The 23,466-nt window shown below is 40.1% G+C and overlaps 1 protein-coding gene across 1 annotated transcript in view; it reads right to left on the bottom strand.

Moving 5' to 3' along the window:
* Window positions 1–6,523: 6,523 nt before the first annotated feature.
* The window catches only part of LOC124770913 (poly [ADP-ribose] polymerase tankyrase-1-like), a 52,635-nt gene continuing 35,692 nt past the window's right edge, over window positions 6,524–23,466 (bottom strand). The window contains exon 3 of the mRNA XM_047249228.1: window positions 6,524–7,049. Within this exon, the coding sequence (XP_047105184.1) occupies window positions 6,569–7,049 (481 nt within the window). The 3' untranslated portion in view covers window positions 6,524–6,568. The remainder of the gene's footprint in view (window positions 7,050–23,466) is intronic.

Raw genomic sequence — 23,466 nt, 5'->3', positions numbered from 1 at the left:
GAGATATCTACGCTGCCTAAATTTCAAATTACTAAAATGATTTTTTACCTTAAGACACTGTTGCAGATATCCAAGATTATATCACAATATGGGTTACCTAGTACGTCACCATCTACGCAGCATGGAAAACTTGCATTTGATCACACGATCTTCCGAAAGTTTGGTACATCTGTTTAGTAACGTGCATTCAATAGACTGCTGTGGCCCAACTAGTTGTCCTAATGTTCTCCTTATGTATCGGGTAAGTGTGGTGACAAACAATAAATGAGCTTTAATGTGTGTTGCGATGGTGTAATTCTGCAGATGAAGTTGAAAAAGGGACGAAAAGAAAATTAAATTGAGAGTGTTTTGAAGAAATGCAACCGTTCGACAAAAATCCATTGGATAAATACCAGTACTGACAGTATAATGCCGGCTGTTTTGCTTACCTGCGCTGGAACCTTAAAAATAATTAAAGGGACGTAATGCCCAATATGGAGCCAATACCGTTTTTATTCCTTATTGAGTTGTGAAAGTGATGACTAAATACAGGTACGGTGTACTTCCTGCCATGTACTGCAAAAAGATGGGAATTTAAGGAGATGGGACCAGTATAAACTGACTAAACCGGAGGTTGTGCAGAGTTTCAGGGAGAGCATAAGGCAACAATTGATAGGAATGGGGGAAAGAAATACAGTAGAAGAAGAATGGGCAGCTTTGAGGAATGAAATAGTGAAGGCAGCAGAGGATCAAGTAGGTAAAAAGACGAGGGCTAGTAGAAAACCTTGGGTAACAGAAGAGATACTGAATTTAATTGATGAAAGGAGAAAATACAAAAATGCAGTAAGTGAAGCAGGCAAAAAGGAATACAAACGTCTCAAAAATGAGATCGACAGGAAGTGCAAAATGGCTAAGCAGACATGGCTAGAGGACAAATGTAAGGATGTAGAGGCTTATCTCACTAGGGATAAGATAGATACTGCCTACACGAATATTAAAGAGACTTTTGGAGAAAAGAGAGCCACTTGTATGAATATCAAGAGCTCAGATGGAAACCCAGTCCTAACCAAAGAAGGGAAAGCAGAAAGGTGGAAGGACTATATAGAGGGTATACAAGGGCAATGTACCTGAGGACAATATTATAAAAATGGAAGAGAATGTAGATGAAGATGAAATGGGAGATACGATACTGCGTGAAGAGTTTGACAGAGCACTGGAAGTCCTGAGCCGAAACAAGGCCCCATGAGTAGACGACATTCCATTAGAACTACTGACAGCCTTGGGAGAGCCAGTCCTGACAAAACTCTACCATCTGGTGAGCAAGATGTATGAGACAGGCGAAGTACCCTCAGACTTCAAGAAGAATATAATAATTCCAATCCCAAAGAAATCAGGTGTTGACAGGTGTGAAAATTACCGAACTATCAGTTTAATAAGTCACAGCTGCAAAATACTAATGCGAATTCTTTACAGACGAATGGAAAAACTGGTAGAAGCGGACCTCGGGGAAGATCAGTTTGGATTCCGTAGAAATATTGGAAAACGTGAGGCAATACTGACCTTATGACTTATCTTAGAAGAAAGATTAAGGAAAGGCAAACCTACGTTTCTAGCATTTGTAGACTTAGAGAAAGCTTTTGACAATGTTGACTGGAATACTCTTTTTCAAATTCTAAAGGTGGCAGGGGTAAAATACAGGGAGCGAAAGGCTATTTACAATTTGTACAGAAAGCAGATGACAGTTTTTAGAGTCGAGGGGTATGAAAGGGAAGCAGTGGTTGGGAAAGGAGTGAGACAGGGTTGTAGCCTCTCCGAATGTTGTTCAATCAGTATATTGAACAAGCAGTAAAGGAAACAAAAGAAAAATTCGGAGTAGGTATTAAAATCCGTGGAGAAGAAATAAAAACTTTGAGGTTTGTAATTCTGTCAGAGACAGCAAAGGACTTGGAAGAGCAGTTGAATGGAATGGAAAGTGTCTTGAAAGGAGGATATAAGATGAACATCAACATAAGCAAAACGAGGATAATGGAATGTAGTCGAATTAAATTGGGTGATGCTGAGGGAATTAGATTAGGAAATGAGACACTTAAAGTAGTAAAAGAGTTTTGCTATCTGGGAAGCAAAATAACTGATGATGGTCGAAGTAGAGAAGATATAAAATGTAGACTGGCAATGGCAAGGAAAGCATTTCTGAAAAAGAGAAATTTGTTAACTTCGAGTATAGATTTAAGTGTCAGGAAGTCGTTTCTGAAAGTATTTGTATGGAGTGTAGCCATGTATGGAAGTGAAACATGGACAATAAATAGTTTGGACAGGAAGAGAATAGAAGCTTTCGAAATGTGGTGCTACAGAAGAATGCTGAAGATTAGATGGATAGATCACATAACTAATGAGGAGGTATTGAATAGAATTGGGGAGAAGAGTAGTTTGTGGCACAACTTGACGAGAAGAAGGGACCGGTTGGTAGGACATGTTCTGAGGCATCAAGGGATCACAAATTTAGCATTGGAGGGCAGCGTGGAGGGTAAAAATCGTAGAGGGAGACCAAGAGATGAATATACTAAGCAGATTCAGAAGGATGGAGGTTGCAGTAAGTACTGGGAGATGAAGAAACTTGCACAGGATAGGGTGGCATGGAGAGCTGCATCAAACCAGTCTCAGGACTGCAGACCACAACAACAATAACAACTGCGAAATGGTTGGGTGGGTTTCTGAACCTTTATTGAGTGAATCAAAACATGCCAAAATAGAGTTGTATGTGGCACTGGCAACTCAAGTAAATTGCACATACAACATCTGAGCAACCAGCGGCAAAAGAAGTTTAAAATAACTTTTAAATGAAATATACTCCAGGTTGAGTGTATGTCTGATAAATGTCTAAATGACAGACATTATTCGTACAGCTGTATCGAGGTACTGAAGTATGAAACGGCATAATTATTGTTTTGGTGGTTATATTAACATGGAATAGCTGTAAAAGATTTATACTACCTTTCGTTTAAAGCATGCGAAAGTGTACAATTGCCACCAATAAAAAGATCAACAAATTAAATAACTTTACTGTATTTCACTCGTACGGTATACATCATTCACTGCAATTATTTAGTTGATTTATGTGCTCAAGATAATGTAATTTTATTACCTGTAGTTTGATGACTTCCGACCTTATTAGTTCTATTCTGTCTGGTATCTATCAAGTTCTGTGTGTGACATTGTGAAATCTGTATTGCTGGCTGGTGTTCAAAGTTGCCAACATGTTCTCCTTCAAGCACATCTATAATTATTATTACTGTGGCAGCTGTAACTTCATTAAGACAATGCTACAAGGACTGAACTTTTTTGCATGTTCCTTCGTTTATCTCCAATTTTATTTCTGTTTCTGGCAATTGTTTCAGCTCTATTTCTGTAATCGAGGTGGATGTTTGGCATTGCCAAAAAGGAAAGGATGTAGAATGAACTATCTGTAAATTCTACAGTCAAATTTGCTGGATTTCGGACAGATTTATGTTGTACTCTCTGTATTCATTTTTTTGCATTGGAAATGATATATACCTCGTGTGAAATGTTCCATTTTGTGACCTAAACGAGTGAGATGGCGCAATGGTTAGCACACTGGACTCACATTCGGGAGGACGACGGCTCAAATCCGCGTCCAGCCATCCTGATTTAGGTTTTCCGTGATTTGCCTAAATCGCTTCAAGCAAATCCCAGGATGGTTCCTTCGAAAGGGCATGGCCGACTTCCTTCCCCATCCTTCCATAATCCGATGGGACCGATGACATAGCTGTTTGGTGTCCTCCCTCAAATTAACCAACCAACCTAATTGCCTACACGACTGCAAAGCATTCCAATCTCGGTTGTACAGTTCCTCATGCTGTAGTTCTGCATTGTACCGACTGGGACACGGGGGGCACTATTGGCGGTGGTGCTGTCCTGCAGAGCTCCTGCATGGTGGCTACTGTGGCAGTCCCTGCAGGTGCTCTGCTGAAAAGATGCCAGGATGAGAGAAATCACTGAAGATCAATAGAAGGTGAAGTGTAAAGTGACAATTTGCTGTCACATCCTGCAGTATCAGAGCTAAGATACACGTTACCTGCCAGCACATTTCATATCAGCAGCATTACAGCTCTCTGGGAACCACTCAATTGGAATGTCAACTGATAACACTCTTCCAGATGATAAGAGCATAATGCATTGTGAATATTACTACCAATGTCAGATTATAATAAAAGACAAGAAGTACTGCACCATGTTTGCTGCGGATGAACAAGTAAATGCAGTCTGAAATCAGTGTGGAAACTCTATCCGTAGAGATCATTCCTCATTAATCTGGGTGTGGTGCGATTTTCAGTGGTTTCACGTACACAAAATGATCAAAAGTATCCGGACACCACCAAAAACAGATGTTTTTCATATTAAGTTCATTGTGCTGCCACCTACTGCCAGGTACTCCAATCAGGGACCTCAGTAGTCATTAGACATCGTAAGAGAGCAGAATGGGGGAGGAAATCACGGACTTCAAACGTGGTCAGTTGACTGGGTATCACTTGTGTCATACGTCTGTACGCGAATTCCCACAATCATGAACATCCCCAGATCCACTGTTTCCTATGTGATAGTGAAGTGGAAACGTACAGCACAAATGTGTACAGGTCGACCTCGCCTGTTGACTGACAGAGACCGCCGACAGTTGAAGAGGGTCGTAATGTGTAATAGGCAGATATCTACCCAGACCATCACACAGGAATTACAAACAGCATCAGGATCCACTGCAAGTACTATGACAGTTAGGCATGAGGTGAGAAATCTTTGATTTTATGGTCGAGCGGCTAGTCATAAACCACCCATCACGCCGGTGAATGCCAAACGACGCCTCACTTGATGTAAGGAGCGTAAAAACTGGACGACTGAACAGTGTAAAAACGTTGTGTGGCGTGACGAATCCCGGTACACAATGTGGCGATCAGATGGCAGGGTGTGGGTGTGTAGTGCCAACAGTAAAATTCGGAGTCGGTGGTGTTATGGTATTTTTCATGGAGGGGGCTTGCACCCCTTGTTGTTTTGCGTGGCACTATTCACAGTACAGGCCCATTGATGTTTTAAGCACCTTCTTGCTTCCCACTGTTGAAGATCAATTCGGGGATGGAGATTGCATCTTTCAACACGATCAAGCACCCGTTCATAATGCACGGCCTGGCATAATCCATGGTCTGGCCTGCACAGAGTCCTGACCTGAATCCTACAGAACACCTTCGGGATGTTTTGGAACGCTGACTTCGTGCCAGGCCTCACCGACCGACATCGATACCTCTCCTCTGTGTAGCACTCCGTGAAGAATGGGCTGCCATTCCCCAAGAAACCTTCCAGCAGCTGATTGAAGTATGCCTGCGAGAATGGAAGCTGTCGTCAAGGCTAAGGGTGGGACAACACCATACTGAATTCCAGTATTACCGATGTAGGGCGCCACGAACTTGTAAGTCATTTTCAGCCAGGTGTCCGGATACTTTTGATCATATATTGTAGCAGTATATAAGCCAGCCTGATATACATGCTACTTCAGAAAAGTCTTTACAACTTTGAAAATTCATATTAATTCATAGTTCCTACAGAGGTGATTGTAGTGCCAATTGGTAGGGAAATACATCAAGTTTTGTCTCTCGTAGCTCGCTAGTGCCGAATCGCACTGTACGGAGCAGTAGAGCCAGTTGCGTTAAAGATGGCTGCCTTCATTGGACCAGAGAGTGCTAGCTGTGTGTTTTGGTTTGAATAATCGAAGTCGGCGAGCGTTATTTCCTCGACCATTATTTCCCTTTCGTGTACGCAAAAGATCCTCCTAGTAAGCCTACAAGATGGTGCAACACCCCACTACATGGCTGATGTCCGGGATTTTCTCAGTGACCGCTTTCCAAGTCAATGGATTGGTCGCGATTCGCCAAATGCATGGCCCACCACGTCCCCCAGACCTCATACCACTCGACATTTTTATGGGGATTCATGAAGGTTATCGTGTTTGAACTACCTGTGCTGGCTTCTCTACCTGGACTTAGAACAAAAATTTAGGCCGCCACTGATCAAGTTACACGTGGAATTCTACAGCGAGTTTGGGAAGAAATTTACTTCCAAAGGGATGTTAGTTTAAGGTTAAGAAAACTTAATGTGTTCTCCTACAAAGTAACACTAAACTCTGCTCTGCATCTTCTTTCAATAAATTTATATGAGTTTTTAAAGTTGTAAAGCCCTTTTTGAAACAGCCTGTACTTTTCAGCTACCAGATACCATGCAGTAGTTATCTTCATTTGCAGTGAAGTATTTATTTTTCAGTACTTGTTGACGTCTGCAAAGCTTAGCCCAGAAATGCATTTGAGTTTTTTTCTTATGAACACAGGTAGTGTCTTCTATTTTCAATTCGTTTTCCAGAACCTCAGTTTCCACACGGAGCTAATAGAGTACCTTCATGTACTACTTAAATGTGGATGTAAATGAGTGACTGGAGAATTAATTTTTTACATTCTTTATTGAAAAATTATACAAAATAAATGTAGAGATGTGTTTAAATGTTATAGCAAAAGAATTTTTTGGACTGCATGCTTCATGATAGCATATCTGCAAGCTGCTGCTCTCTGTTCTGCATGGCTAGGTCCAGAGGTATGTGTCCGTGATCATCCCAGGCCCCTCTGTCGGCCCCCACATCGAGCAGCACAGCCGCCACCTCTGCGTGGCCCTGCCTCGCTGCATAGTGCAACGGCGTCCACCAGTACTCGTCCTTGGCGTCGGGGTCACCAGAGGAGGCGGCCAGTAGCCGCACCACAGCCGCGTGGCCGCGGTATGCAGCCCAGTGCATGGGTGTGTTCCCCCTGCTGTCTCTGGTTTCGACGTCCGCCCCACCCTCCACCAGACACCTCACCACATCCTCGTGTCCCCTCGCTGCCGCCCAGTGCAGGGCAGTCCACATGTCCTCGTCCCTCGCCTCCACATTCGCACCTGCCGCCAGAAGCGCCCTCAGCTCCTCCACTGCCCCCTCCTTAGCTGCCTCGATCAGCCTCCTGCCACACTCCTTTCCGGGAAGGCGTCTGCAACAAACAGAAATATTCCCAGAGTTTACTACGAAAACACACTCACCTAATGAAGAAACCCATCACACACAAAAAACTCGAACAGTTCTGCATGCAGATATAATCACCTTAGACAGTAGAAAAGAGTGTCCAACACCGTTTGTATTAAGGTACTGAGATTCTGTTTTACCCTACGATCAAAGTCTTCATCCCTTTTCCATTAAAAATTCCCTTATCAGTCTCTCAAGAAACTGCGCTTCTCCTTGTTATCTAGAAGTCAGTTTATTCGACCTTAAAGCGCTATTGCTAACCAGTCGTTGACCTCTACTGAAACAGATGCTTCATACTACAGATACTAGTTATCTGTGTGTGCAGCAATCCTCCAAAAACTATTGTCGGTAACACGTCAAACAAATCACCTCTCCATGTATTTAAACATTTTCCTTAGAAGGAGCCAAAAGATTTCAGTCCAGTTACTGCCAAATTTCGTAACATAGCCTCCCCATAGCCATAGAAAAAGTTTCTGCTTCACACAAAACATGAATTTGTCGAAACATTAGGAAAACCACCAACAAACACAAACACACACACACACACACACACACACACACACGAAAACAAACACACACACACACACGCACAAACAAACAAACAGACAAACACACACACACGAAAACAAACAAATGCACACACGAAAACAAACAAACGCACACACGAAAACAAACAAACGCACACACGAAAACAAATAAAACACAAACCTGTAATTAAATTCTTGTGTGCACTACATGTCTGCTGGGTACTTCAAAACTTGCGGTCTCAGACTAAATTTATTCTTCATGCACTTTGCTAGATTATCATTATAAATCTGATCTTCCTCTAAGCAGACATCAGCTTTGTGAACACAACGTCTACCTCATACTACTGAAGCAAGTACTGAGAAATCCATAGTATCACTTTCGTATTACAAGATCACTATCATCACTCTAGCACATAACAGCTATTTTCTGATACTGCAAACTGTGACTTGCATGCGCTATTACATAAAACATGGCAATATTTCTACAAACATCAAGTGGACAGGAACAATGTTCTTTTTTTTATTCTGTCAATGAAGTTATTACAGCTAATCAATCTAATATTCGCTTCCAGATACTTTATTTTCGATAAATGTTAAATGGACACAGATAGTGGTGCTACTCTGCCAACTGAAAATAGATCTCTGCAAAGATGTGTCATATACTCAAGATGAATCTCAACTTTCTGAAGATTTACATTTTACATTCCGTATCCTTTTCTATGCAATGACGAGATTGAAAACGTGAATTATGAACGACTATACACAGTTTTATAACCTGAAAGTTGTTCTGATCGCCAGAGTGCTTTACTAGGTGTGGCCATGGTGGAGGTTGTGCTCCATTGGCTGCTTCTGGTGTGTACACTGACTCACGTGAAACCAGTCTGATTTAGGGTACTAGCAATTAACCCCGGATCTATGATATTTCAAAACTGGGGCAAAAGCTTGAAACTTTATAGTTGCCATCGCCCCCATCCCCCCCTCTCCAAGCGTTTGAGACGGGACGCCAAACATTAAAAAATCAATTTTTTAAAAATATGTTCATTTCGTAGCGCACATCTTTCTGAAGAGCTTTTATATATCAAACACATATGTTCGAGGAAATGTAAAATATGTTATTTGGTCTTAAGTATGCCAAAGTGTAATGCCACGCCTCTTCACACAGCATTCTTCTATCGCACGTCACTGTATTCACTCAGCGGAGTTCAGACGTGTATATTTTATAATGAAATCCATCAGACATCTATTCAGGACAGTGGAAATTAAAATGTCGTGTGGAGCCTCTCCAGCTCCCTGTCGGCAGGTTTGATATCGTGCCCCCCCTTAAAAAACTCAAAAGTAAAACTGGATGAGGTTATCTGTAACCGGGAGAATACGAACTCTTCAGAGAAATTTGCGCTCTTTGTTACCTATTATCTAATAACACTCTGTTTTGTGCGACAAAAATAAATACGGGAAATGTAAAACCAGTAAAGACGAGAGACAAGCAAGACAGTACACATTTTTTCAATCTGTAGGTCCCAACATCTTTTTCTCTCTCTCATCTTGCTGCACCTTTACACTGCATGCTTTCCTTTCTACGAAAGGATCTATTACCTCATCGAATTTCGGCAAAGGTTTGCTGTGTGGTAAATCAAAATGTCGTTGTCTAATACGAAAAAAGCTGTTGATATGAATAGTACGAAAGACTGATATGCTTTCTCGATATGAGTACATATATTTTGGTACTGTATGCTAGATAAAAAAAAAATAGACATTTCAAATATTGCAGCAATTGTAATACACGCCAAATACATGAGACAGTTTTGGCACAAATAGTAATTTTTGTACAACTCATTTACATAAATAACTCATTTACATAAATATCATGACAGAATATAGTTCACAAAGTACCAATATTGTTGTTGTTGTCGTCGTCGTCTTCAGTTCTGAGACCAGTTTGCTGCAGCTCTCCATGCTACTCTACCCTGTGCAAGCTTCTTCACCTCCCAGTACCTACTGCAATCTACATCCAAATCTACTTAGTGTATTCATCTCTCTGTCTCCTACCATTTTTACCCTCCACACTGCCCTCCGATACTAAATTGGTGATCCCTTGATACCTCAGAAGGTGTCCTTCTAACAGATCCCTTCTTCTGGTCGAGCTGTGCCACAAATTCCTCTTCTCCCAATTCTATTCAATACTTCCTCATTAGTTATGTGATCTACCCATCTAATCTTCTGCATTCTTCTGTAACACTGCATTTTGAAAGCTTCTATTCTCTTCCTTTCCAAACTATTATCGTCCATGTTTCACCTCCATCATGGCTACACTCCACACAAATACTTTCAGAAAACACTTCCTGGCACTTAAATCTGTACTCAATGTTAACAAATTTCTCTTTTTCAAAAAAGCTTTCCTTGCCATTGCCAGCCTACATTTTACATCCTCTGTACTTCGACCATCATCAGTTATTTTGCTCCCCAAATAGCAAAACTCATCTACTACTTTAAGTGTCACCTCCTAATCCAGTTCCTCAACATGACCTGATTTGATTCAACTATATTCCATTATAATAGTTTTGGTTTTGTTGATGTTCGTCTTATATCCTCCTTTCAAGACATTGTTCCAAAAATGCTTAATACGACTACTACAGGCAAAAAGTTTTAAGTTAGGAAACAGTTTCACATTTCGGTCAAATGCTCCTGTTTCTCAAGCATGAGATCGAAAAGTAGTTGTACGGAATTTTTACATTAATTTTGAATCGTTATATTCTTCCATATAATGTGTGTGATGTCCCCATTTCTTCCTCTTTCTCGTTCTGACAATCTTGTCAGTAATTCGATAACTATTGCTACCACCATCAAAACATATTCTCCGGTGAACTTCACCAATCCTGCCAGAATCATCAGTTCAGTTATCCTACGTTTATTCTCCAGTTAGGTGTTATTACGCGTTCGTACAACGTGTTTTCCGCACTATTTCGAGAACAGAACTTAAGCGGACGCTAACCGGGGACTGTTCAAGCGGTTCTTAGTGGTGTAGCGACCTGGTAAAAATTTTCTTCCAAAATTTCATTTTCTTGGAAACACTGAGGAATAATATGTAACCTTTCTTACCTGTAATTCCCATTAGTCGTTCATCTCCACTCAGGTAGTCTGAATTTATGGATTTCGCAAGTAATTACAACAAAGCTGATCATTCGTAAGTCAGTCACCCACATAAACCGCGACTGGCATTTAACCGTTCGGGTTTATTCGGCTCAGCTCGTGTAGCATCGTCCCCTTTTGTATGCGGGACAGTTTTCTTAGTTCTATATTCGACTGGGATTCCCCTGGCAGAGAATCATGTACACTATGCACGCATTCAAAAATCAACTTATTATTCGTTCAGAAATCAACTTAGAATGTGTTCGAAAACCAACAGCGATATGTTTTAAAATCATACAAATAATCGATAGACCAACATGAGCTGGCTGCCAGGTGGTTTGAGAAACAAGGCTTTCTTTTCTTCAAAATTATGAATTTGGCGCCCTATGAAATTGCCGCCTGGGACAGATTCTCTGGCTTGCCCACCCTTTCCCCCTAGATCTGGGCCTGCTAACTATGATAGTATTTCATTGTAGACCAGACCTGTGTGAAAGTCCAGTTGAAACAGCATAGAACTGTGAGGGAATCACTCCCTAACATGTGGAATCAGAAGCTTTGGTATGCTTCACCTACATCTACATGTATACCTTGCAAATCAGTGTGGAGCGCGTGGCAGAGGGTACATCCCAGTGTACCACTTATGGTTTTTCCCATTTCGTTCACGTTTGGAGTTTGAGAAGTCATTTTTAAGTGTGTGTGTGTGTGTGTGTGTGTGTGTGTGTGTGTGTGTGTGGTGATTAATCTTTTCTTCAAGATCCCTACTGCAGTGGTACATAGGAGACTGGAGTATATTCTGAGTATTATAGTTTAAAGCCGGATCTATAAACTCTGTAAGTAGGCTTGCTCAGGAAACACACAAACTATCCTCAGGAGTCTGCCAATTTAGTTTCACACTTCCCCATAGATGAAACAGACCTGTGGCCTTTCATGCTACCGTGCTCTGTATACATTCAACACCTCCCTTTAGCCGTATTAGTATGGGTCCTGCATACTTGAGCCATATTGTAGGATAGGCTACACAAGTGATTGCAAGGAATCGCCTTTGTAGACTGATTTCATTTCCCTAGTATTCTACCAATAAATCTAAGTCTACCACCCACTAGACCCATGACAGAGCCTACGTTATTACAATTCATACCCCCCCTCCTACACAGTGCTACTACCACGTCTGTGACTCATTCATATTATATTCATAGATACAGAGATTTTTGTGTGTCAGCTCGCCTGCTTAGATGGGTGGTACTGTGCTTACCTCCCATTTAAGTTGGCCCGGGTTCGATTCTTGGCCGGGTTGGAGATTTTCTCCACTCGTGGACTGGCTGTTCTGTTATCATTTCATCCGCATCACCGGTGCGCAAGTCGCCCAATGTGGCGTCGAATGAAATAAGACTTGCACTTGGCGGCCGAAATTCTCTTGAGGGGGTAAACTGGCCAACGATGCCATACGCCATTTTCTTTTTGTGTGTCATAATGATATTGGACAGTAACAGCAATGGTAACCATCAGTGAAATTTAATTATGATAACTTACCACATACTCTCATCACTGAAGGGCATTTTCTGGGACCTACTCCGCTAATTACTAACTACTAATTAAAATTAGCAGCTCATTCTCCACACCAGTCGGTGTGCGAGACTCCCCCCCCCCCCCCACCACCACTGCTCCATTCCAACAGATTTTCAGGATGGTGCAGGTACCGGAAGTCTACATTCTCTACACTGGGATATCCATATGAGCTGTTCAGCGCCTCAGTGTTTTGGGCTGTTCGTAGAGTTGGAGGTATACTTGGCAAAGGCCTGGAGACGGAGGAGAATACCTGTTGGATTACATCATGGCCAGACAGATTCTGAAATCAGATACTGAATTGTGAGGAATATGTGAGAGGAGATGTAGACTCTGATGACATTTTTATTGTGATAATGAGTGAACTGAAGCTTAACGAAACCGTCAAGTGGATTCAGTTTGCAAATGAATGGGACTCTACAGTAGTGAGGAGTAAAACGCGAATCGGAAGTTCAATGAAACTTGAGATAATGCGACAACGAATACCGAAACTAGAAATTCAATCGAACAAGAGTGGACTTCTCTAAAAGGAGAAATCACAGGAGACGGCAGGTACAAGAAAAGGAACTGAAGAAATGCTGGGGAATGTGAAGTCCACTGAAATTGATTGACAAAATAAGAAAATATAACAATATTCACGAAAAGACAAGAAAACAGTGGTATATCCCGCTAAGGAATGAAATCTATAGGTAGGTCACGACAAATAAAGCAAACTACATGAAGGAAAAATTAGATGAAATCGAAAAATAAGTAGGAAGGGCAGTTTCAGCACAAAGCAAACTCGAAACAACCTTTTGTGAAATTAAAAGTGGGAATTTCAACAAACTAATAATAGAAAGGAATTCCATTAGTATACGTAGAGAAGAGAAAGGATGGATGGAAATAGTACATTGGACACCTCTATGAGGGGGAGAAACTATTGGATGACATGATAGACGGAGAAATGGAAGACGAATAGGAAACATAACTTTCAGAAAAATATCATCCAGACGCTCCAGAAGCGACATGTTTGGCACAATGAGCTAAACAGCTCATGTATAGGAATTACTGACAACAATATACAGAAGAATGGACAAGAAAGCTAAAAATCTAGTAGAGGATAACGAGTTTGGGTTTAGGAAAGGTAAAACACCCAGAGAGGTAGATACGACATGGAGGCAAGAGTTAAAAAGCAAGTGTAAGTAGGCTGTTTATGTTTTCTCTATGTAAGTAGGCTGTTTAGGTTTTTTATTGGTAACGCCACCTCTGTATGACAATCACTGGCTGTGCTGTGGGCAGTCTGTGTCTGCTTTGCATTGTTGTAATACTCGCCATTGTAGTGTTAGGCAGCTGGCTGTGAACAGCGCGTAGCGTTGCGCAGTTGGAGGTGAGCCGCCAGCAGTGGTGGATGTGGGGAGAGAGATGGCGGAGGTTTGTAATGTGTCATGAACTGATATATATATTAAGACCTGTGATGATATTAAGGTAAATACATTGTTTGTTCTCTATTAATATCTTTCATTTGCTAACTATCCCTATCAGTAGTTAGTGCCTTCCATAGTTTGAATCTTTTATTTAGCTGGCAGTAGTGGCGCTCGCTGTATTGCAGTAGCTTGAGCAGCGAAGATTTTTGTGAGGTAAGTGATTTGTGAGAGGTATAGTTTAATGTTAGTCAGGGAAATTCTTTTGCAGAGAATTTTGAAAGTCAGATTGCGTTGCGCTAACAAAATATTGTGTGTCAGTTTAAGCACAGTCCTATGTATAATTGTTCAAAGGGGACGTTGCATATGTCGACCCTTAGCCGAGGATACCTCACTGGAATCTTCTGATTTTTTTCTTGTAGTTTGTGTAATTGGTGTAGCTATTGTTTATTGGTAGCGCGTAATCATAGAGAGAATTTCCTTTGTAGTTGTAGTTTTTCATTGTTGTACAGTAAAACAGTTGTGGCATGCATGTAGATTTGCACCAAGTATTTCGCAGCTACGCTTGCAATTAACTAGATATTATTTTCAGTGATATGTTAATGTGTTCTCCTATTTTTGCACTTCAAATTGTGCTTTTCTGTGTTATCGTGTGAAATATTGTGACAATTATGGCGTGTGAAAAACGTAATACTAGGCTCCAAAGTAAACTGAGAAATGACAGTGAAAATGAAAGCAGTGTGTTAGCGCCACCGAGTAATGAATTAGCTGATGTTCAAAGTAGTAATTTGGTAACTGTTCATAGGGAAATGGAGCAGGCGGCAAACAATGGCGTGGACAGTGAAACAATTAGTGAAGAGGGACGCATCATCGATCGATCGGTCGGCAACAGCTTGCCTCAGGAATCGGGAATGTCAGGACACAATTTTGCAAATACTGTAGATTCAGGTTTTGCGTCCTCACCGTTTTCTCAAATGAGTCAAGACACATTTTCCGCTTGTCAAAATGTGAATGTTGCCGGTGCAAATTCACTGCCGAAAAGCACTGAGGAACATGTTTCAGACACCAGTGCATTGTTATTACAGTTAATGCAACAAATGGGACAAAAGCTTGAAAAGTTAGACACAATGGAACAAAATCTTCAAAAGTTAGACACTACACTTGAACAAACACGTGTAGATTTAACCACTGAGTTACATAACATCGAATCGAAATGTCAAAAGGTCTGTAATGACGTAAAAACTCAAATTTGTGAGCATTTTCAACCTATTTTTTCGCGGCATGAAAATGCATTACGGAATCACGAAGCAGCCATAAAAGAACTGCAAACTATTGTTCATGAAAATCATGAGACCTTGCAAGCTAAATTTGACTCAGTTGCATCTACCGATTCGGTTACGCAACTTGCAAAAACTCAGGAAAACTTAAAGGACACAGTAGATACTCTGAAACTTGGTTCAGAAAAACACACTGAGGAAATAAGTACACTATCGGATAAAGTAGCCGAACTTTCAGATCAGTTCACTAACTTATCTACAAAGGTAGATGATGATCTGAATGACACAACACCTGTAGCCTTCACTGACACAGAAGAGTATGAACAAATTAGGAAATTCAAACAAAATCAGAATCAAATTAATACGCAACACCAAAGAGAAATCCGGGAAGTACAAGATCAGCTGACACAGGTAATACAAGAATTACGTATTTCAGAGGACACTCGCGCTCCAACACGGGAAGAGGGACTTAGAAACACGGAAAAGCCGCAAAATAATAACACAGGGCATTTCGGAAGTTATGAAAGAAATTGGCAATGTGCACCGAATTTTGAGATGGAACGGCCGACACGACCTAACAATGACCGATATGCGACTCGCCGACATGATGATTTTGACTATAAGCTGTTCATTACTACACGTAAATTCAAAACATTTAAAAATTCTGGCAACGACATTCATCCACAAGCATGGCTCCATCAATTCTCTCATTGTTTTCCTCCCAACTGGTCATTAGAGCACAGATTAGAATTTATGTGTGGCTACTTAGAGAATGAACCAGCTGTAAGAATGCGATCGGTCATTCACGATTGCCACAGTGAAGGAGAATTTTACCATGCCTTCCTCTCAGCGTATTGGTCTCAAGCCACACAAGACCGCGTAAAACATGGTATCATAATGATGAAACATTTCGAACAATCTGAATTCTCCAGTCTTGTGAAATATTTTGAAGACATGTTGCATAAGAATCAATATCTTTCAAACCCATACAGCCCCTCAGAACTCATCCGCATTTGCTTACTCAAATTGCCTGAACATTTACGACATATTATTTTAGCAGGACGTTGCAAAGATGACATTGAAGCATTTCAGGGTCTGTTACAAGAATTGGAAATTGACACTGACAATCGGGGAACGCGGAAACAGGAGCACAATAATTACAGGTCACATCTGTCACAATTCCACGATGAAAGAAATAATAACTGGACACGACAAGGCTATTCTCACAACACATATCGTGACCAAAACAGACACCACCCATATGACAACCACTGGCAGAGTAATAATAGTTACAGAGAAAGATCGCATTTCCGTAGTAATGAATATGACAGAGATAACCAAAGAAACAGACAATATGGGAACAAAAACGATTATTATCAAGGGAAACAGAATAATTTCAGACGCAACAGTTCAGCGCGCAGTTACGATTCAGGGAGAAATTCTCCACCACGTGACCGACACGAAAGAAACTGTGTAAACTACCGACAAAACGACAGACCTGAATTCCATCAGAACTGGCGAGCTTTAAACAGAGCTGGGCCCTCTCGTCACGGTGAATTTGTAGAAGTTAGGCCTCCTAATCCCAATAACGACGCGCGCCAACAAAGGAACAGACAATGACTCGCACCGCAGGCAGCCGCGTGCGCCGGCTGGCTCAGAGAAAAATAACATAGACGCTAACCTTGAGAAAAATTCCAGTATTCTTTACCGACGTATACGACATGATAATTGCGTTAAAGTTGAAACTCTGCGTACTAGGAAGAGTAAAGGTTTACACCACATTTCACATGTAAAACCGTTTATTGAAAGATAATCTGCTTTTTAACTTTGTCATTGCCATAAAACTTTTCGCTTCACATTACTAATATGCTTTGTCAGATTTAGAATCTGTTAACATGTAACAATGTTTGAAGTTAAATATCCAGTCTAGAACCTAGGGAACATTTTTAAACAGAAATTACGAATGCATTGTTATAGTGAACAGACGACACAGTGCTGTATTTGTACATTCTTGCTTGTTAGTTGCACGATTACGTAACGACTATCAGGCTTACATACTTAGGACACATACTATATTGGTACTGCTAATGAGATTTTAATGCAACATTTTGGTTTACTTGAAAATACATTCTGGGTTTAAAGTACTTTCTGTGAGATACCAGACGACAGAGTGATTAGTTTATGTGACAGCTACACGATTTTTATCACGACGCTACTAATGAGTGACAATTTACAATGTTGATTTTGCGGTGTTTCTGTTTTATATCTGCACAGTTTTTCTGTATTATTCCGGAAAGTAAAACATGTTTTAGTAGTAACTTTTATGGTGTAGCTACAAGGAGACAGCCTTTTCTGTAGCACAACAATACGTTACAGCACAGTACTTTCTTCATCACAACAATAAGCGTAATAACTACGATATCTATACACAAAGCATTTTACTTTTGTTTATCATGAGGTAAGTACACCGACTTTAGCAGAACTTTGCTTACAGAGGACGATAACTACGACAGTTCCACAGAATTATCTTACAGCAAGACGCGCATTTAGCGCTACAGGACACGCATTTGAGTGATCAATTTTATACTTAAAACATTTATTTTTAAAGATTTTTGAATTACAAAGAAAGTTTTCCGTGATACATTTCATTCCATTGCTGTAATCTGTAACACCTGAGGGTATAATTACATTAATCCTCAGGGGGGTACACGCTTACTTTGTGTACCATGTGTGTGGCAACCACAAGGCACCCTAGCTAATATGGTATTTGCTTATACAACTTTACACATCGGTACCATATTTCTCTAACACACAAATTACACAGCTATCTGATTATTTAACTGAGAGAGACAAACATTTATTTTACTACATCAGTGACACATGTTAACGCAATTATACAGTTGGATAACTTCACACTTATGAAACTGTATTTTGTCTGTACTTTGTAAACTGTTCATATTTTTTCGGAATCATTGTGATACTATGAGAGCTTTGAATGATGTATTTGGTATGAGATCATGATTTTTAAAGTACGTTTGAGGCAGATGACACTTTTGACATGAGCAGAGAATTTTTTTAGGCTTAGAAATTATTGGAGGAAGTTACGACGATTTTGAGATTTGACTGAGGTGTTATGATGTTATTATTACGACGACGATGTGTATTATGTTGTTGAGGAATGTTTATTATGCTACGTATTTCTCATGATGAAATATTGAAGAAGTGTCGACGAATATGTATATGTATAATGAGGTAAGGAATAATGAGTAGTGTTTAGGGACTCTGATTTATGAAAAGGATGTTGGAAACCAAGAAACGTACTTTAAGAGTTATGAAATGTGTGTGTATATTCGTGAATGTATTACAATGCAGACGAAAATTTTTTTTGGACACTGTTATATCAATAGCATTTTGTTTCTACAGATTTGTAACGCAAATTCTTGACCTGTGAAATATTTTTATATGCGACTGTCTCTGTAGCGGAAACTGCTGTCGTAAATATTTCCGTAAGAAAGTTAACGGACCACCTACACATAATGCGTCGTGGGCACCCAGCTGTGTCAGACGCCTGGAGAAAAAGCCATTAGCGCGTGCCTTTCAGAGCACAGGAAAACACCTGGAGAACAAGCCATTAGGGTGTGCCTTTCATCGCTAATGCGACACCCTCGTTACTTGAAAACATATGATTACTCGCACTTTGTGCTAATTGCTGAAATGCTTATGAATTGATGGGAAATATTCGTACATCTGCACACCTGATTATGACAAGTGTCTTTCTATGAGAGTTGAGAGCTACTGACTTACGAAATGCCACATGACTATTGAATGATGTTTTTATGCTTTGGTTTGCGTAATTGCTTATTTCATTTGATATCTGGTTTCCAGCTGTGTTGCAGCATTGCTTTTATAAAGTGAAATGCATTTGCTAATGTGAACACTTTCTGTCAACAGATCTATTAAATAATTATTTTATGATCCACATTCTTTAAAAAAGGAGCACTTGGACAGGAAAGAACAATAAGAAGGAACTAGTAACTGCATTCATAATTTTCTTTTCAAGTAATTGGTAACTTTTTGGTAGAATAACTTCTTGTGGTGCACCACTTTAATTACATAGACATTAAGATGTGAATATACATTTCCCTTATCTGCATTGTTGTTTAGTGTAATATTTTTTCTGCTTGCGCTATGTCATGTTTAGGTATAAGTTGCTGCTGTTTGCCAGGCATAGTGTTATTGAATTTGACTTTTGCTCATTTATGCTGCTAGCTTTGCCAATTTGCATTTTTTGCATTGCTGTTTGTGTTGATTTGTTATGTAATGCTGCATTGCCTCGTCCCTTAGTTTATCATCTGAGCTCAGTAGATTTAAGTTAGCTTAAGAGGGGGTAGACTATATAAGAAACTGACTATGGAGAATAGGTAAAGAAATGCATTGAGAAAACAGGTTTAGGTAGGATTTTCTTGGAAATAAATGTTGAGGTAAGAAATGTGTGAACATATAAATACAGAAAGCATGCTTAGATAGAATTTTTTTGGTGGAAACAAAGGATGAAATAAGAGGAAAGATATATGAAGTTTTGGGTTGGACTGCAGTACCAAATGTTACACTGAAAACGAACCCTGTCCTTTCCTATTGGTGTTATCCTACTATGTGTTTGTGTACCCTTGAGTATTTGTTTTCTTCCTGTCTCTGTGTACTGTTTCATAGAATTTTTTTCTCTTCTAATACTAAGCTATATTCACTATGAGGAGGAATACTGTTATCCTCAAATATAAGTTGCATTAATAATATGTTATTTTCTTTGTAAAGTTGTTTACAATTCTGTTCTGTTGCAATGTTCATGTGTGAAATTAATGTTTCGAAAACTATTCTCATTATTTTATGTATGTACTTATGTCACTATTTTTGTAACACTGATGTATATGTTTATTTCTATTCTTTTGTAACGCCTGTTTTACTACAAATGTTATCTGTATTGTTATGTTTTTAATGATGTATTTTGTACCTTTGTAATTGTATTCTTATGTTATAAAATTGTAATTGTCACCAGTTCATGACATTATTAACTTGTTAGTTACATTTCACTGCACACGTTTCTGTTGGTCATAGTATATGGACAATCTGTGAGAAGTAGGGACTGTTAGTGTTTGCACGTGTGTTAATAACTCAGCAAGGGACTGGATAACAGCATTGCTGGTTCTAAGGACAATTTCAAAAACTTTGTGAGTGCACAAGTGGTGGTTTATGGACTTGCTATATTATCCGCAAGACTCTTCGATGATGATTGTGCACCTGCACAGTCGCAACAGATGGCTGCTGGCCATTTCTACAAGGACTACAGTGGGTCTACACCTTTGCTGACTCACCAGTACCATTATTTCTACAAGGCCTGCAGTGGGTCGGCACCTCTGGTGGCCCACCAATACCGTAATCTCTACCAGGACTACAGTGGGTCTGTTCTGTGATGACCTACCTACCAATAGTCTTCAAAACTTCGAATGACTCTGTTGTGGGTTTGCTCTGTTGTGGTCCATTACCTGTCAGCATGTCAAGAGCCAGCACTGTCTTTCCGTTGGAAGGTCAACACTACTTCTTCAAGACTGCATGGAAATCCACTACTTCTATGTGCATTTTCTTTTACTGCTTGGACTTTGAGAAAAACTCTGCATTTTTACTGTGATGAACAATGTGGACTGTCTTTATGGACTGTGAGAAATTTTGATCTTTTGACCAACATAATATTAATAAGTGTGTGCATTTTATATCTTTATTACTGTAATTGTGAAAAATTTTTGTCAAATCTGTATTGGCCAGTGCCCAACACCATTTGTAAAAATTTTTGTGGGGAGCATGGGGGCTATGTAAGTAGGCTGTTTATGTTTTCTCTATGTAAGTAGGCTGTTTAGGTTTTTTATTGGTAACGCCACCTCTGTATGACAATCACTGGCTGTGCTGTGGGCAGTCTGTGTCTGCTTTGCATTGTTGTAATACTCGCCATTGTAGTGTTAGGCAGCTGGCTGTGAACAGCGCGTAGCGTTGCGCAGTTGGAGGTGAGCCGCCAGCAGTGGTGGATGTGGGGAGAGAGATGGCGGAGGTTTGTAATGTGTCATGAACTGATATATATATTAAGACCTGTGATGATATTAAGGTAAATACATTGTTTGTTCTCTATTAATATCTTTCATTTGCTAACTATCCCTATCAGTAGTTAGTGCCTTCCATAGTTTGAATCTTTTATTTAGCTGGCAGTAGTGGCGCTCGCTGTATTGCAGTAGCTTGAGCAGCGAAGATTTTTGTGAGGTAAGTGATTTGTGAGAGGTATAGTTTAATGTTAGTCAGGGAAATTCTTTTGCAGAGAATTTTGAAAGTCAGATTGCGTTGCGCTAACAAAATATTGTGTGTCAGTTTAAGCACAGTCCTATGTATAATTGTTCAAAGGGGACGTTGCACAAGGAACCTTCATTTTATTTGTCGACATTTAGAAAGCCTTTGAGAATGTAAAATGGTGCAACACATATGACATTCTCAAAAAAACCTAATTGTAAGATGGAAAGTCAGGCAATATACAATATTGTATGCACTATAATCAACAGGGAAAAATAAGAACGGAAGAAAGAAGTACCGTGATTAAAAAAGTGCAGGACAGGGATGCAGTGGTTCTTCCCAGTTGTTTAAAGTGAACATCAATGATCGATGGTGGAACAGAAGAAAGTTCCAGGAATGGAATTAAAATCCTAAGGGAAAGGTTTCCGCTGATACGATTCGCTGATGCCATTGCTGTGTACCACGAAAGAGCGAAAGAATTATAAGAGGTGTTAAGTGGAATGAACACTTTAATGAGCACAGGATTAGGATTTATAAACGAAAGGAAAAGTGAAGTATTGGCAGCAGGAGAAATAACATTGGTGGCAAATTTAACATTAAAATTAGGGGCCACAAAGTAGACGAATTGAGGGGGTTCTACTACACTGGAAGCAAACAGACATAAGAGACGAAGCGAAGTTGTTACAAACAGTAATGTAGCACAGGAAAATAGGGCATTCATCGAAAAACAAAGCCTCTAAATCTTAATTTGGGGAAGAAATATCTGAGAATGTACGTTTGGAACACAGTATTGTGTGAAAATGAATCACGAATTGTGGGGAAAACATGGAAAGATGAGAATGAGTGCATTCAAAATGGGGTGCTATAGAAGGACTTTGAAAATTAGGCGAATTCGTAAGAGAGGAACTGTAAGTTCTCTGCAGAATAGCTGAGAACAGCAATATGTGGAAAACAGTGACATGAAAAAGGAATAGGGTGATAGGACTTGTGCGAAGACATCAGCGAATAACTTGCACTGTACTACAGAAAGCTGTAAAGGATAATAAACAGGGGAAGACAGATTGGAATTGTATGGTACTTCATGGAGCTGTGGAGGGTAAAAACAACAGGGAAAGACGGAGATTTCAATGGCATGATGGATAAACACAATAGGGAGAGAGAGATTGCAATGGAATGGTACGACAGGGAGATCTTAACGAGAACAACAACGAGATAGAGATTGGAATACATGCGACAAATAACTAAGGGCGGTGGGTACAAATCACACGCTACAGTAAAGAGACCGAACACCCACCGTCCCAGAAATTCAGGAGGGGAATTCAGCAGTCTAAATCTGTTGCTGAAACAGCCAGAAACATCATCGACAGTGGGTGGAGAATCTGGTATGCATACTATGTGTCGTTGCTGAGACTGGTTGCTACGCCAAACTACGCCAGTGCGACCGGGGTGATCCACACCCTGAGATGGCGAGGTGGAAAAGGCTTCTGATTTTATTCCTGAGCAGTGCATTTCTTGTTACTAGCGGAAATATAACGCGGAACTCTAGCACGCTTGCTCCTCTCTCATTCCAGCGACCCCATACTGTTTCGTTACTCTGTGTTCAAACTTTCCCTTACTGCAGCATTCCAATACCGCGTGATTATTATATATTCATCGCTTTTTATATACGAAGTTAGCTGTTCATTGTTGTCATATACTCGTCCTGTCACTAAATTTTCCGCACGTGATGCTGCGTTATTGTTGACATCGGTTTGGAGATTGTGATGACAAATCACTGGACTGTTCACAATAACTCACTGTTTGCCCTATCTTCCTATTCATACCTAACCTTTCATGATACAACTCTCTCATCCTGTTCATATATTCCGTTATTCGTCTTTCACTTCACTGAGCACGACTAAATCTAGTGTGGCCAATTATATTTACTTTTTCGATCTTCTACCATCCCTACGACATAGTGGTGGTGGTGGTGGTGGTGGTGTGTGTGTGTGTGTGTGTGTGTGTGTGTGATGAAGAATGTTTGCAATTTATGATACTGTGGAGTGTAAGCTGTTTTCTGAGCTTCCTATTAATGTGCATACAGGCGGCGTGAATGCTGAATTCTAAGAGGAATTGATGTTAAGCATACAACAAAAAAGCATTGTATTAATGTATGATGTGAAATT

Source organism: Schistocerca piceifrons, unplaced genomic scaffold, assembly GCF_021461385.2.
Source record: "Schistocerca piceifrons isolate TAMUIC-IGC-003096 unplaced genomic scaffold, iqSchPice1.1 HiC_scaffold_839, whole genome shotgun sequence".
Classification (NCBI taxonomy): Eukaryota; Metazoa; Arthropoda; class Insecta; order Orthoptera; family Acrididae; genus Schistocerca; species Schistocerca piceifrons.
Note: the sequence above shows the minus strand (reverse complement) of the source record. Positions and strands in the feature narration are given on the sequence as shown.